Raw genomic sequence first — 14,026 nt, forward strand, 5'->3', positions numbered from 1 at the left:
ATTAATGTGACTTGAGTAATAGCTCGATGGAAATGAAGTTCGGTATAGGATTTCATCAGACTCTAAGATTTGCATCGCACATTCGCAGTTCGTCTTCCGGTTCATATACACATGGGCATCTAAAAATCGTGAAAAGGCGGGGAGGGGGGCTTGCAAGAGGGGAAATAAGGGAAGTATGGAAGATAAAAAAAAGAAAGATAATGGAAGAAATAAACATCAGCAAGAGGGGGTATGAATATGCACATGAAACAATAACAATAACACCTGTAGTGAAATATAGGAACATCGCTAAAAAGTCAAATGCACGAATGAGGGGACATGTTCGAAAATTGAGAAAGAAGGTTAGAATGAGTATCCGCGGTTAGATATCATTTCCTGATGAAGAAGTCAGTTTAGTATTTGGACTTTCCGACAAGTCCGAAGGTGTATGCTGCTTCAGCTTCACTCTTCATCTGGATCATATAGATCTTGGAGCTACCGACGGTAACACCGCCCTTCTTGGGCATGGCTCCGCCTTCGTTTTCTTCCCATACGGACACGGCGATACCGGTTCGAGCAACTCGCTCGAAAGAGCTTTCGCCTAGGCAGACGTCAAGGAGGACCTCCCCGCGTGTCTTGCCTCGGACGAGGATACGTTTCTCGGGCTCCGCTCCGCGTCGGGGAGAAGCGGATCCAGATGCTGGGGAAGTATCTTCGGCTCCTTCTGCAATGCTGTTGGCATCACCGCGCCCGCTGGCCGTATCAGAAGCACGAGGTGCTGCGGGCGCAGGCATAATAGTCAGTCTTGCAGCACCCATATCGCGCCACTTGGATTGAGTTTCACGCAAGTAAAGTCGAATCTTAGCGTTGGACAGACCGATACCATCACTGCCTTTGATGGCGGCTGCGATACGACCAATGCCGGAAGAAGGAGAGGCATTCGATCCGGAACCGATGGAGCTTGAGTACAAGCTGTCTTCATTTTGCCCATCGCGAGAGGTGAGCGAAGAACGAGAGATGTTAAACATCTTGCTTCCCCCTCCGAATCGCTTCAGTGCTGAGAATGCACTGCTCATAGTTCCTACGCTACTCTCAGAGTTGTCGGCAACCGACCGTGGGGAAACAGATGCACGGTAGCTCCGCCTGCGTCGTGGCCAGCCGAACAACCCACCATTCTTCGTTGTTGATTCCACGGGCGCTGGCTGCTCTGCGTAAGGTCCTCGGGCATTCTGTAGGGCTATGTAGGTTGGGTTGTTGATGCGCGCTTGGTTGATGAGACCGTATAGGAATTCGCACTCGTCGGCGTTTCGAGATCGAAACATGATGTTGTTACTCCAGTTGATCTTGGACCGTTTGGTCGGAGGGGAGCGAATACTTATGTCAATGGCTGTTCCGCGACGGATAGGCACAAGGGGTGTGAGCTCAAGGGCAATCAGTGGGCGTGCTTTCTTCGTGTCGCTGTCATCTTCCTCCATCCCGGCTGGCGCATTACCCACGTCATATGCTTCGATGAGCCCAGGACTGACTATGACCTTGCAATCATCGGGGAAGATGCTATCCCATGAGCCCTTCTCTGACCAGGCGAAGACCGATGCAATCACTGTGGACGACTTGCTCGGTTGCGAAGGAACGGATCTATATCCGCCCTGAGAGGCCGAATTGGACAGTGACAGAGAGCTACTAGCAGACGTAGCTTCTGGAGCCTGGGCCTTTGGCTTGGTAGGAGCTTCAAACGGTGGCAATGATGCGTGCTCATCCCCTGATTCATCCGAGCTGTCCGTGTCCGAATACTCGGAGCCCGAATGCACTTCATACCGACGCACAGTCGATGTATCAGAATCCGAGTACGAATCCGAAGCAGTAGACGGTTCATATTCATGCTTTAGGGGCGAGGAGCCACGGCGTCTAGTCCGCACACCACTAGGGCTAAGCACAGGGGTATTTGGCAGGCTGGAGCCTATGGAACTCGGTGACCGAGAATGAGTCGGCGGAGGTGGTGGGGACTCATCTTCGTCAACCTGGTCCGAACCCGAGTGCTGGCGAGAATGAGTCTTGTCCTTGCTAGGAGTTTCGGGGATGTCATCATATTCCACGGGAGGGAAATCGTCGTCCTCCGTGGAGGCCAAAGAGTCCGAGATGTATGTCTGACTGCTGCCCTTTCTGAGTTTTGGAATTAGAGGAAGATCCACTGACGGCACAGAAGACACTCGGGGAGAACTCTTTTCAGGGGTACTCTTCGTTGGAGTTTTCGGGTTTTGCTGTTGCTGCTGCTTGGGTTTCTTCTCTTCTGAGCGTTTGGCTTCCTCGTGAACTGAATGGGTTCCTCGATCCAAGCTTGGGTCTGTTGGTGTGGTAGGGCTAGAAGGAATGATCTCTCCATTTCTGTTGACCCTCTTGGCCTTTGACCGTTTGAGGCCCGGGGAAGGTCTGTCATCGGCCGGGAAGCTTTTTCGGGGTTCCCTGGCATGCAAGATAGATTGCGGAGGCGGGGACTTGATCGATAACTCGTCACCAATAGCATAGTCCGACTCTGGAGTTACTGCACTTTGCAGTGAAGTACGGGCCTCACTGAACCAGGAGCTCACGGTACTTGGATCCGAAAGATGATCCTTAGGGGTCAAGGATCGACGCAAGGTACGAGAAGTAGGCTTCTCTCCGATAGGAACGTTGACATTTGAAGGACTTGGTGGGGCTTTTTGTGCCTGAGAGGCTTCGTTGGCTGAGGATATAGTTTTTGCTCGTTGGCGCTTGGTCCTGTCAATAAAGCTCTGGGTTCTACAGATAGCCGGTGGGAGAGGATTCGAGCCCAGCATCTGAACCCATTCAAATCCAATATCCTCTTCATCAATTTGAAGCACCAGCAGTTCTTGCCAGGATTTGGTATGGTTCGGGCCACTGCGTAGCATGACCACGATCTCGCCCTTCACGTCGCCGTTGCGAGCAGAGACACGGCCAACCTCGATAGGAGGGAATAGCAACCAACGATCTGTATGATCAATTTCGCAGATTAGTAGATCTCCGCCTGCTTTATTCCCACCGGCCCCGTCTCTCAAGAGGAGCTCAGCGCGGCAGTCAATGATCTGGCCACTTGTGTGGTACAAGGAAAGATTGAAGAAATCGCGGGCCCGGACTCTCCGGCTTCTGTCAACAGTAACTCCAGGAAGTGCACCCAAGGTCGCAGGATCTCTGGCACGCGTAGCGTCAACGTTGGCAGCAGATTCATCCTCAAGCCTTGCTCTCTCTTCGCGCGCCCGGCGGCGGGCGTCTGTCACAAGGCTCTGATATACCGCAGCAACGTCCTCGGCCTTGGGAGATGGCTGAATGGTCTTGATTCCTTTGAAGGTCTTTGCGAGGTACTTCAGGCGTACGAGAGGTCGCTTCAGAAGGTAAGCCACGTCAACCTTCTCACCGTCACTATCCACCACATCACCGTTCTCATCCCTTGCCATGCCCTCGTCCAAACTCTTTGTGTCGGTATTGTCGCCTGCCTCGCCTTCTTCAAGAGGCGCGAGATTGACGATGACGTCTTTAAATCCCAGTCTCCAAGCCTTGAGGTATTCGCGATACACTCTCTGTGCCCCATTCGCCCAGTTAAGTAGAGCTTCCACATCATCCTGCGGGATGCGCTTGTGCAGCGTCTTCAGTCGCTCAATAGCAACTCCCATGTCCACTATGGGCTTGCTGAAATTCACCTCATCCTTTGGATCGGCAGAAGGTCGAAAGAGTCCAGCCGCAATGGCAGAATCAGATTTTGATAGCACACATGTCAAGAGGACTGGAATAACACCACCGACCAGGGTCTTGAGTTCACGCATGTATTTTACCTCGTCAGCAGCCAGCTCCTTTAGGAGGTCAGGAATGTTTTCTGTAGTGATGCGACTCTTCGTTTTCAGACTCCTGGCAGACCGAAGGCTTCTACTCCGACCACTCGGAGCAGACAGGACTGATATCAAATCATCATGAGTAGTGAGGCGCCTCTTTAACTGGGAAGAGATTGCAGGAAGTGAGTTGGGGTCAAATTGGTCCCTTTCCTCCTCCTCATCGAGCTTTGCCTGGGTGGACTCTGCCTCCCGTTTTTCCGATGCGGCATCTTGTCCTGATCCTGTAGCATTCTTCGTTGTGCTCATGGATTCAACAGACGCGATTGTCGAGAGGGGATGGGCCCCTGTCGTGGGAAATGGCTTTCGACGACCAAGGGGCACCGGTGCATTATTCGCAGACACTTCGGAGCCCTCTGACAGCTGTTGGGACTCGGTCTCTGATGCATTATCGTTGTTGGCACGGGGTCGTTTGCCAACGGGTAGCTTATCAGCGCCTGATGACCGCGGTTTCTCCTCACGCTCTGTAGGTGCCCTGCGTTTGTCCGAAATAGCGCTGTCCTTCTTGGGCTCTGCTTTCTGTTCTGCTGTGTTTGATTGTTCGCTTGCAGTCGGGCCTTCTTTCCTCTGCGCTGGCGGATCATCCTTCTTCGATGTGTCGCTCGCAAGGGGAGGCTCAGTATCGCACTTGTCCTTCGGCACATCCTCTTGCTTCACGGGTTCCTTCTTCTTGCCGGTTCTAGTGTTTAATGGCGCGGGTATCTCGACATCGGGCTCCATGTCCTCGACGAACGGGTCAGGCGTTTCAGAAAGCCATGCCTCTATTTTAGCGCCTCGGTTGGGTTTCGGAGGTTCCGGTTTAGCGAACATCTTTTTTGATTCATCGAGCATATGGGAGAATATGCCGCCTTTGGGGGGCTTCACCGTTCCCCGGCCTCTAGATGCAGCACCCCGGGGTACTGGATTTGGACCTCGCGCACGTCGCCTGGAGAGTTCGGAGAAGTCGGCCTCGCTTGTCGCCCACTCGGAGTCCTCGTACAGTCCTCCGTCCCTTGTCTTTGCACTCTGCGAAAGCTCCGACCGTGCACGTACATGGGTTTTGTCGGCGGTTGCAGGTCGCGAAATGGACTTGGAAGATCCATTGTGAGACGCACTTTCCTCCTCGGCCTTGTCCTCAGGTATTATATCGACATCTCGAGATGCCCTCGATTTTCTCCGTTCTCTTGTCGCGAGGTCGGATGCTATAGCAGCCCTGCCCCTTTCCTTGTTGCGGGACGGAGAGGGCAATATTGTGTCCTCCCGCGCACCTTCCGCCTCGTCACCCTGCGGAGAACGTAGACGGTCATTTGTGGTATACTCGGCAATGCGTTTCGGCGGAGGGAGCCTGGAAGAAGGCGTTTGGGTAGGGGTTCGGTTCAGCTTCCAATGCTCATCACTAATGACTCGTTTGCGAGGCGTGCTTTTGCTGCGTTTCCTCGTTCCAGAGCCATTGGAACTACCGGATCCCTTATCTTCGACCACTTTGGAGTTGGTATCGGCTGTTGAATTCTCCTCGTCGTCGTCGTAGCAAACCCCATCATTGGCTGTGATTACCCCGCCCCCCTGCTGCTGCCACTTGCGAACCTTTGCCCGCACTGAATTTGTATCGTAAATGCCTAGGGGTACTCCAATGTCGAGCGGTTTCTTGGTCGGGGATGTTCTGGTGCCTCCCCCACGGTTGGAGGGGCGCTGCGGGTTGGCAGGAGTCGGCATGGAAATCTGCGACCGGAACCAGGCATTAGCAGTGAAGTTGAGGTCGCGGAGGTTGATCGAGATGTCAGACGGAATCAGCGGATAGATGCGATCGCAGAGCTGACAATTTTTTATTTTTTGGAGGGTAGTGTGAACAAAGAAAGATAGGGAAATCCACCCACCGACGTCACCAGTTGTTTGTTTATGGGAGGGGAAGCTCACTCGAGGTCGAGACACCGACAGCACATACCCTGGTAAACAACCACAAGGTAGCGGTTCTGCTGGGGAGAGAGTAATTAATTGGGACACCACAAAAGCAAAATACGAATTCAAGACAGAATATGCAACGCGAAAGTCAAGAACAAGCAAGGAATTGAGCGAGAATAGGCGGTCAAGTGCAGAATGGAGACCAGACGTAGGCAGCGCAGCTTCACTAGTCTAGTAGTACACACGGACGGCGCTGGTTTAGAGTGTCGAGTAGCTGGCGCGGGGAGTCAACCAGTTGCTAATTTGGATGTCTTCAGAGGCCCTCATTCCTTTCCGAGAGTTTGAAGAGGCTCTTTCAAGAAGAATAATCCACAAGGCCAGCCTGGATGCACAACAATAACAACACAACACAACACACCAGTGTGTTGATCCAGTTGTGACTGGTTCTGGTGGTCCCTATACTTCGCTGGAACTGCGGGACGGACAACAGACGGACAGGACACACTTTCGGCCCTCTCTGGGTTTGGCAGAAAGGCTGCCCGGGAAACCAGCTTGAACTCTGCGCCACTCACTGGGCCCCAACCAATTCCATGGCCAGAATGCCCCGTTCGTCACAGATCTGGCGCCCAAGTTTAGTTTGCACCAGCCAACCGCATTCCGCCAGAAATGATGATTTGCTGCTGCTCTTGGGCTCGACCGTTCAGAGCTCAATTATTCATTCCCCGACCGGTGGTTCGACCCTCCCTTTCCTCTCAAGTGGAATCGAATGGATCAGGTACATCCATCCAAGATTCCAGACTTGTAGGGAAATGCCCCCCTCTATTTATCTATCCATCCCTTCCCTTCTTCTTCCTTTCTTTTACTCCAGCTTACCCTGCACGGTCATGGTCATAGCTGCTGGCTGATGAGATGCACATGGGCCCTCAATCCCCACCTGACTTTGCGGCCTCTGCATCCCATGCCTCGCAGCTTGTCACCACCCTGGCCGCCCAAGGTCGTGGTCGTTTGAAAGTTCCTCAACTCTTTCCGTTTGAAATCCGATAAATAGAGCAGTCATATTGCACTGCGGAACAGTAGCCGTGAGACGATCATTCCGGTGTAATTAACGTGTTTCTCGGAGCTATACCTTCTGTTTGCCGGAAGAGCAGGAATGCCTAAACCGATCCACCGGGGGCTACGCGTCACAGAGTGGGCTAAAAAGGGAAAAGTATTCTACCTGGTTTATTGATAATTCGAGTGCGTTGTCATGCACTGGGCTATGCGGATTGCTTTTTCCCACTCGGGTGCTGTTGATTGGAGACTCGACAAGAGAGGGCTGTTCCGGCCGAAGCGAAGATCATCTCATGCGGGAATGCCCTCTGAGATTAAACGCATGCATGGTCAGGGAAAGGTCAAGGCCCTTGGTCTGCGTTAGCCAGCACTACCCCTCATCTAGATGCTGTTCCGTTTATAACACGGGTGACATCATCTCTCACTGTACGTTTTCCTATCGGTCCTTGCGCTGTTTGGAAGTATTTTCCACGGCTCTAAGAGCCTCTGTTATTGTCCGGATACTCCGGTAGAGATAGTCTAGGTCCATCGTCAGCTCTAAACGAGTGGGAAACAAGCAAGGGAGCCGTGAGACTGGAACGTACAGAATGGAACCACAATCCAGATGAAATTCATGAGAAAATAGTACACCCAAAAGTAGTAAGGCTCCGGGCGGCAGTACGGTCGGTCATGAACGTAGTGATCGAACAAGCTGGTCGCATAGTACAGAGCATCGCCATAGAGGTGGCTCATGCACACAATGATCTGCAATGGATGGCGCAGAGGGTGCTGAGAAATGGTCAAGTATGCGACCAGGAAACAGAGCGGGCCCCAAAGAAGCTATTCCAGTAATTTAGCAACAGTGTCGCAGACGGAGCTAAGGAGGACAATGAGCAGGGGTCCCTGCAGCCACGGGTGCACCTACGACCGTGATTGTCTCCATGCATAAGACGAGGGTATCTGAAGTCATGTATCGCGAATCCGACAGGGCATATTCCTTCCATAACTGACCGAAGAAGTCCTGCGCGGATGCCATACGAGCATGGTTGATCATAAAATAACCCTCGAAGAAGCAGTGAATCGTACCCGCTGGGGGTTCACACTGCAATTAGCATCGAGAATTGTTGTCTCGCTGTTGAAGCAGTACGTAACTAAGGAGTCCGACTTACAGAGGGCAAACCACAGAATAGCAAGACGGTCGGCATTCTTTAGCGTTGGTCGGAGTCTACTGGTCAGGGTGAAAATTATTCCCAGTAAAGCTGCCGCGCCCACGCTAGCAGTACTGAGGATACTGAGTAAGGAAGCCTCGTTGGGAGCATAACCATGGATTTGAGCATTGAGGGGGTAGTAGGGATGGGGTAGAGCTTTGGATTCCACGGTAGTCATTGTGTTGAGTCCTTCGATTGAGCGATCGATGGTTGGATTGACAGAGGCTCGAACAGGAAGAGGTCTCTCTCTTATGTATGGCTCCAGTAGTCGGTCGGAATAAAGTATAGTGTGGATGCTCAATAGATTTTCCCCAATTCGGTAAGGAGAGTACAGTAAATAACGAGACCTATCCAAGCGACTGGACTGGGGAGCCAATGTTCTCAAGCAAGTACCACTGGTTGAATGTCTTCTCAAATCGTCTCCTCTTGCTCTATTTTGTGAACAATTGGATATAATGAAGAAGCAGCTGTTGAATAGCAATTGCAACTCATTTAGCTGATCCGCACGGAACTAACCTGATGGAGCTAGCGGCATTAGTGTCCTCAGGCAACGACAGCTTCTCCGCAACTCTCCCCCCCCCAAAGGTCCGCTAACTGTTTGACCGACGCCAGCTTGTATCGTCCGATGTCGCCATCTCCGTGATTCTGCTCCTCTCACTCATTCCATGGGGTCAGTCACCTTCGCTGATTACGCGCTCTCCGGCAATGGCACCTGGTCCTTTTAGACGCAAGCCCCTGGGGCTTGACGTGCCCCGCCCCGCTACGGTCGTCGAGTCGCCGCCTGGCATTGCGGCCCTCTTCGTCATTCGTTTCGATATCAAGGCCGGGTGAGGAATTCCAAGTCTGTCTTAACAGCAACCCGCGCCAAATAATTATGATTACTGACGGCTCTTCCGGAATGCAGATACGTGATATCGTGGAAGCGTACTGTTCCCGGGGGTAAGTAGTACCCTGCTGCTTCAACGGTCCTCCCCGTGATAGCGTCGCCTAACCCAGCCGATCATATAGTTGAAGTTGAAGGAGCTGTGGAGTACAAGTCGCTTCCATCTGGTCTACACAATGTCTCAGAAGATCTGGTGTACGTATACTACGGCTTCGTCCGGTCTTGAATGCTTGCTAATAGCTCGGTCTTGCCAGATACTTCGTCCACGAGCAATATGCTGGCATCAGCGCGTTTGTCAATTGGCCGGCTGAGGAAGCGGAGCGAAATGCAAAGATGTTTGCTATCGGGGTTCTCGTCCCATTAAGCTCCGGAATATTGGGGAAAAGCTGGAGACATGCTCCCAAGCTCAAGGAACTGGCGGCGTAAGTTGAAATCGGTCATGCGCTGTCCTTTTGATCCGGCCGTTGACGCTTTCATGATCGCTTCCAGGAACTATGCCGAGGATATGTCCAATACGCAACCTTTAACAGAGTACTGGGATAATTACGAGATTCGTGAAAGTGATTCTTCCGCTATGCCACCCGATTCCCCCATGGAGTCTCCTCTCAGTCTCCGGCTGCGGGCCCATGGTGATCTAAGAGATGCCGTCCATCGAACCCGCGCTTTCAGTGATGCAATTGTGTTGGAAACGCCCAGGCCGGCCCTGACGCCCTTCCACCCAGCCTCCTCGCTCCCTAATTTTCTAGATTCCTTCGGTCCTCTCCTATTTCCTCTGTACAGAGCAGCACTGCTGCGCAAAAGGATCCTTTTCATGGCCGAAGCGCCAGTTCAAGAGCCCTGTAGCTATGGTATGTTTGCTATCTAATATCATTCACCCATGCTTACAGTCAAACAGTGTACGATCTTTCTTTATTGGCCTCCTTACCTAATTCGCTCCTTCCTTTACTGCCGCAAAACGGTTTACCCTCTCCGCGACCTCGCCCATTGTTCAACGTCGGCATTCATGATATTCCTCACCTTTCGTCTTTTGTGGGCACTTCGGTCAATGCAGATCATGACGCAGCCTGGATTGCATGCAGCACAGACAGCGTTTTGACCATGAAGCCTGAGCTCTTCGATGTTCTCGTCACCTTACCTCCCGCTCACGCCAAGAACGCCGCAGAGAAGGTATTTCCTACTATTGCCATCTTTCATACGCAACCGCCAAAGGGCAAGACGCCCCAATCCATCGAAGTCAGAGCAACCCAGCGCGACGCACGACGTTACGCTACCCTTCGCAAGGGTCTTCGACACGTAACCCAAGAAGAAGAAGCAGCATCCACTGAAGCCGACGACGACTCGGACGCAGCCTCGACGTACTCATCCAGTCCCATTGTCGAACCTCTCTCATGGACACGCCTGGCATACACCTCCTTCATATGGTGGGCATCAGCCGGCGAGAAGCGCGACGGTCTCTCTGAAGAAGAGGAAGAAGAGCACCAAATGGAACAGGACACGCGCCTGCTAGCCAGTGTAGAAACTCTTCCCAGCCCACCCTCTGGATCTCTCGGCCGGCGAAGCATTCAAGCGCAGGAGTCGACCCAGCCGCCTGAAATCGCCCTAGTCGCGTACTTCCGTCGCCTCACAGCCCAAATCTTCATCACTCTATCCGACGTAGTTGCCCGGCACGATAGCCGCAATTCCCCCGATGACGATGAAGATGACGACGAAGAGATACCCGAAGAGGACTCCATTCCTTACGAAGATGATCCAGAAGACGATGAAGGCCCCGGCCCTTCCCTTACCATTGGCCGACAATCCACCCAAGAAGACGATTCCAGATCTCCATTGCTACAACAGCAGACAGAGACTGGCACGCGCGGCACAAGAGCCTCCTATGATGATAGCGACCCAGTAAAGATCACTTCTGAAGATCTGACCCAGATGGGCCTGGATATCTGGAGTACAGCTGACCGTCTGTTTGTCGAGGAACTGGTTCACCTATGGTGGGGTCGGAAGGCACGTGTGGACAGTGCGAGGATCAGATGTTGCGGTATTTCCATCATATAAACGGTGTATGTGCTGGTTGGGCTGCAATAGTGGAGTGCATCCTACTTCTTGTTCGTTCCTTTATTCTATATTTCGGGATCGTCTTGTCTGGCACTATGTGTACGCATGAAAGTATATACGGCCCGGTATTAGCATTTATAGACTGTCTAGTCCATCTCTAGGAATGCTCGTGCTAGGCTAATAGTGCTACTACTACTCAAATGACTTCTGTAAAAAGAAGGCGAGTTCACATTGAAAATGTCATGTCAATATCATAAAGGTTCTAGTCTTCATCCAAACAGCATCTTGAAATCCACCAGTCAGGCATCGTAGAAATCAACCTATATACAAAAAAGGGTGGGATCATCAAGCAAAAAGGATCAAAAAAAATCACTAGACAAAGGAGAGTAGAGAATGATCTAAGAGAATGTCAAGGCTGATAAGCGATGCTCATTCGCCATGGAGTTGGGATAAATGATAGCAAAGACCAGAATAACAAAGCAATCAAGTGGGAGAAAATTAACCTCTTGATATATGCAAGAGGGAAATAAATAATGGTCGTGGCTTTTAGCAACAGGCATAAGAAGAAATGGACACAAGAGAGCATCGTTTATGCCCAACAAAAATCAACATCCAAAAAGACAAAAACGCCATTTCGCTCGGAGGACCAGGGTATCAAGAGAGAGTTGAGTCGTTAACCAAGAATATGAGGAATGAGAGATGGTTTTGGATCGTTGAGTCAAGCGCACTGAACCTGGCTGTCATGTTCAGCCAGTGACGAGACGGCGGTTTCAGTAGTGGGACATTTGGATAGGAGCGCTCATATCCCTCCGACTTCTGATGGAACCGTCGCTTGCATCTGGATTCTGGACGCCAGGGTACCGTCGAGCGCTCCGGACAGGAGTAACTCCCATGCCTCCCGAGCGGAGCCCGCTTTCACTGGCACTGACAGACCTCTTCATGGTGTTTGCTCTCTCTCTCCGCGCTCTAATCTGAGCCAGTGCTTCTTCTCGGCTGATGGGGGTCCCAGGAACGTCGGAAAAGCGATTTGATCCCCCATCATCGCGCAGAGGAACCTTCGTGGGGTCATTGTGCCTCTCAGGGGTGCCGGCTTCATGTCCAATGGGCATCACAGGATCCCATGGCACATCAACAACCGCTGGCGAGGGGTGGGCTTTCGGAGTAGCTTCACGATCCGTTATAGGATCAAACGGAGCCTGGCGCTGAAGAGACCCATACTTCGGGGCAGGGCTACCAGACATCACACGGGCGTCTATTCCGTGTTCAGCGTAGGCTGCTGGTGACTGATGATCGTTTGCAGTAGCCTCGTTGGCCTTTCGGGGAGATCCTCGTACAGGAGAAGGGAAGGTGTGGAAGGTCCCAGTGGCAGGTGAGAATGTTATCAAAGGTTCCTCCGGAGGCTCATCGTCGTCGTCATCGTCAACATCCTGGATCTCCTCGACCTCTTCAACGATTTCATCCACATCTTCATCGACATCATCCCCGGCCACCTCGCGCTCGGCTGCTTCTTCTCCGGCAGGATCCTCCATCAGTATTTGTTCCTTGACACTTGTCACATATCTAGGCTCGCCTTTAGGAGTATGAGACGGACTTGGCTCCTCTGGTGCAGCAAGTGCGTTCTGGTCAATTTTGCGATGTTTCGGGTGTACCAGCTCATCCTTTTTCGTCGTAGCCACGCTTTGCGGTTCATGGGTATGAGGAACGCTTTTCTGCTCTGCCAAGCGGCAAGTGCAACGTTTAAAATGGCACTCCAGGCGCAAGAATTCGAGCATTCCCTCGGCGTCGACTCTGAGTTGACGCTCGCGCCTGAGGGTCTCCTCCAACTCAGCGATTTGTTCCTCATGTACATCGAGTGTCGTGATCTCCGCGGCCTCCTTTCTAGGAATTACGTCTGACATCCTTTGCCTCTTGGGAGGCGTATCCTTGACCGGTGAAGATTCAGCGACATTGGCTTGAGGCGGGTTGGCTATTTCCTCAGCAGAACGTTTGGGTCTCCGAGGGGTAGGTGTCAACAAGAGATTGAGATCGCCTTCAGTCAGCGACATTCGTCCAATATCGTTCTTCTTCTTCTGCGCTTGCGCTTCGAGCTTCTGCGAGTGGTTGTTGGCCTCGGCGGCCCGTAGCTGTTCTTTAAGAACCTCCATCTCCTCCGTGAGACCAGCAATAGCATAAGCGCGTTCGAAAGCCTCCTGTTTCGCTTGTTCTTTTGCTGCCCGCTCTGCCTGGGCCTCGTCTTTGTATCCTTTTGCTTCGTTTCTTGCGTTTTTCAGCTCCTCCTGTGTTTTCACCAGAACGGAGCCAGCTCGAAAAGCTTCCTTCCTCGCCTTCCTAATTTCTTTTTCGAAAATTGATCGCTCGTGGGCCTGGCGTTCTTTTGTTGTTTGCAGTTCTTCCAGCAGGGACTCCAGTCTTTCACTTATCCGACGCTCCCGCGACTGGGCTTCAGAAAGCTGAGCGGAAACATTGGCCAACGCCGATTCAGCCTCTTCACGCCCAAGGATAGCCCGCTGGAGAGCTGCCGTTGATGCTGCTGAAGGCTGTGAACCCTGCGCGGGGCTGTTTCCCCGCGACAAGTTGTTCAGATACGCGACCTTGGCCTGTACATCGGTGAGTCCCCGGGGAGTCTTCCGCTGAATGTTGAAAATATCCGACGACATTGAGGGTGAGCCAAGTCCGATCTGCTGGTTCATCCGGTCTGGTGACAGGGGATTGAGGGCCTTTGTCGGGCTCGGCGTCGCGCTCGATGGAGAATCCATCGCGGCAGTATGTGCTGTTGCTGTGGGTGGTTAGTGTAATAAAATGATGCGTTCACTCAAAGACTCAAACATGACAGTCGTGTCTCGAGGGATTGTGAAACTAGTAGGTGCCGAAGGAAGCCCCGTGGAAAATCCACCTGGAGTGGAGGTGAGAGGAGAGTAGTGCTCGGTTGATGATCCCCTAATCGGTGACGCACCCACAACAATCAACCGATCCCGCCGATTCCACGCTTGTTTGTTGCTCGCGCCGCAGTCCCGTGACCGTTGCCCGGGACAACTATAACTAGCCGCATTGGGAAGGCGGGGTTCACGTGTCACAGAATCTTCCACTAGTCCCAGATAGGCAACCAGCGCATCCAGTGGTCT

The 14,026-nt window shown here is 52.3% G+C and overlaps 4 protein-coding genes across 4 annotated transcripts; 1 reads left to right on the forward strand and 3 right to left on the reverse strand.

Annotated features, from left to right (window-relative positions):
* Positions 1-392: 392 nt before the first annotated feature.
* On the reverse strand, positions 393-5,549 carry LHS1_1 (uncharacterized protein; the record flags this gene model as incomplete). Its single annotated transcript, XM_041685669.1, has 1 exon — positions 393-5,549. The coding sequence occupies one exon, from the start codon at positions 5,547-5,549 to the stop codon at positions 393-395; it is 5,157 nt and encodes a 1,718-aa protein (XP_041537021.1).
* Positions 5,550-7,221: 1,672 nt separating this feature from the next.
* Positions 7,222-8,150, reverse strand: AKAW2_10302A (EXPERA domain-containing protein; the record flags this gene model as incomplete). Its single annotated transcript, XM_041685680.1, has 4 exons — positions 7,222-7,304; positions 7,370-7,604; positions 7,690-7,853; positions 7,934-8,150. 4 exons carry the CDS (start codon positions 8,148-8,150, stop codon positions 7,222-7,224), a joined length of 699 nt encoding a protein of 232 aa, XP_041537022.1.
* A 527-nt stretch (positions 8,151-8,677) lies between these two features.
* Positions 8,678-10,904, forward strand: AKAW2_10303S (uncharacterized protein; the record flags this gene model as incomplete). The annotated part of the gene is made up of 6 exons (XM_041685691.1): positions 8,678-8,799; positions 8,877-8,911; positions 8,981-9,050; positions 9,110-9,277; positions 9,345-9,703; positions 9,751-10,904. 6 exons carry the CDS (start codon positions 8,678-8,680, stop codon positions 10,902-10,904), a joined length of 1,908 nt encoding a protein of 635 aa, XP_041537023.1.
* A 770-nt stretch (positions 10,905-11,674) lies between these two features.
* On the reverse strand, positions 11,675-13,660 carry AKAW2_10304A (uncharacterized protein; the record flags this gene model as incomplete). Its single annotated transcript, XM_041685702.1, has 1 exon — positions 11,675-13,660. One exon carries the CDS (start codon positions 13,658-13,660, stop codon positions 11,675-11,677), a length of 1,986 nt encoding a protein of 661 aa, XP_041537024.1.
* Positions 13,661-14,026: the final 366 nt, after the last annotated feature.

The sequence above is a fragment of the Aspergillus luchuensis genome, chromosome 1 (genome assembly GCF_016861625.1).
Source record: "Aspergillus luchuensis IFO 4308 DNA, chromosome 1, nearly complete sequence".
Taxonomy (NCBI): Eukaryota; Fungi; Ascomycota; class Eurotiomycetes; order Eurotiales; family Aspergillaceae; genus Aspergillus; species Aspergillus luchuensis.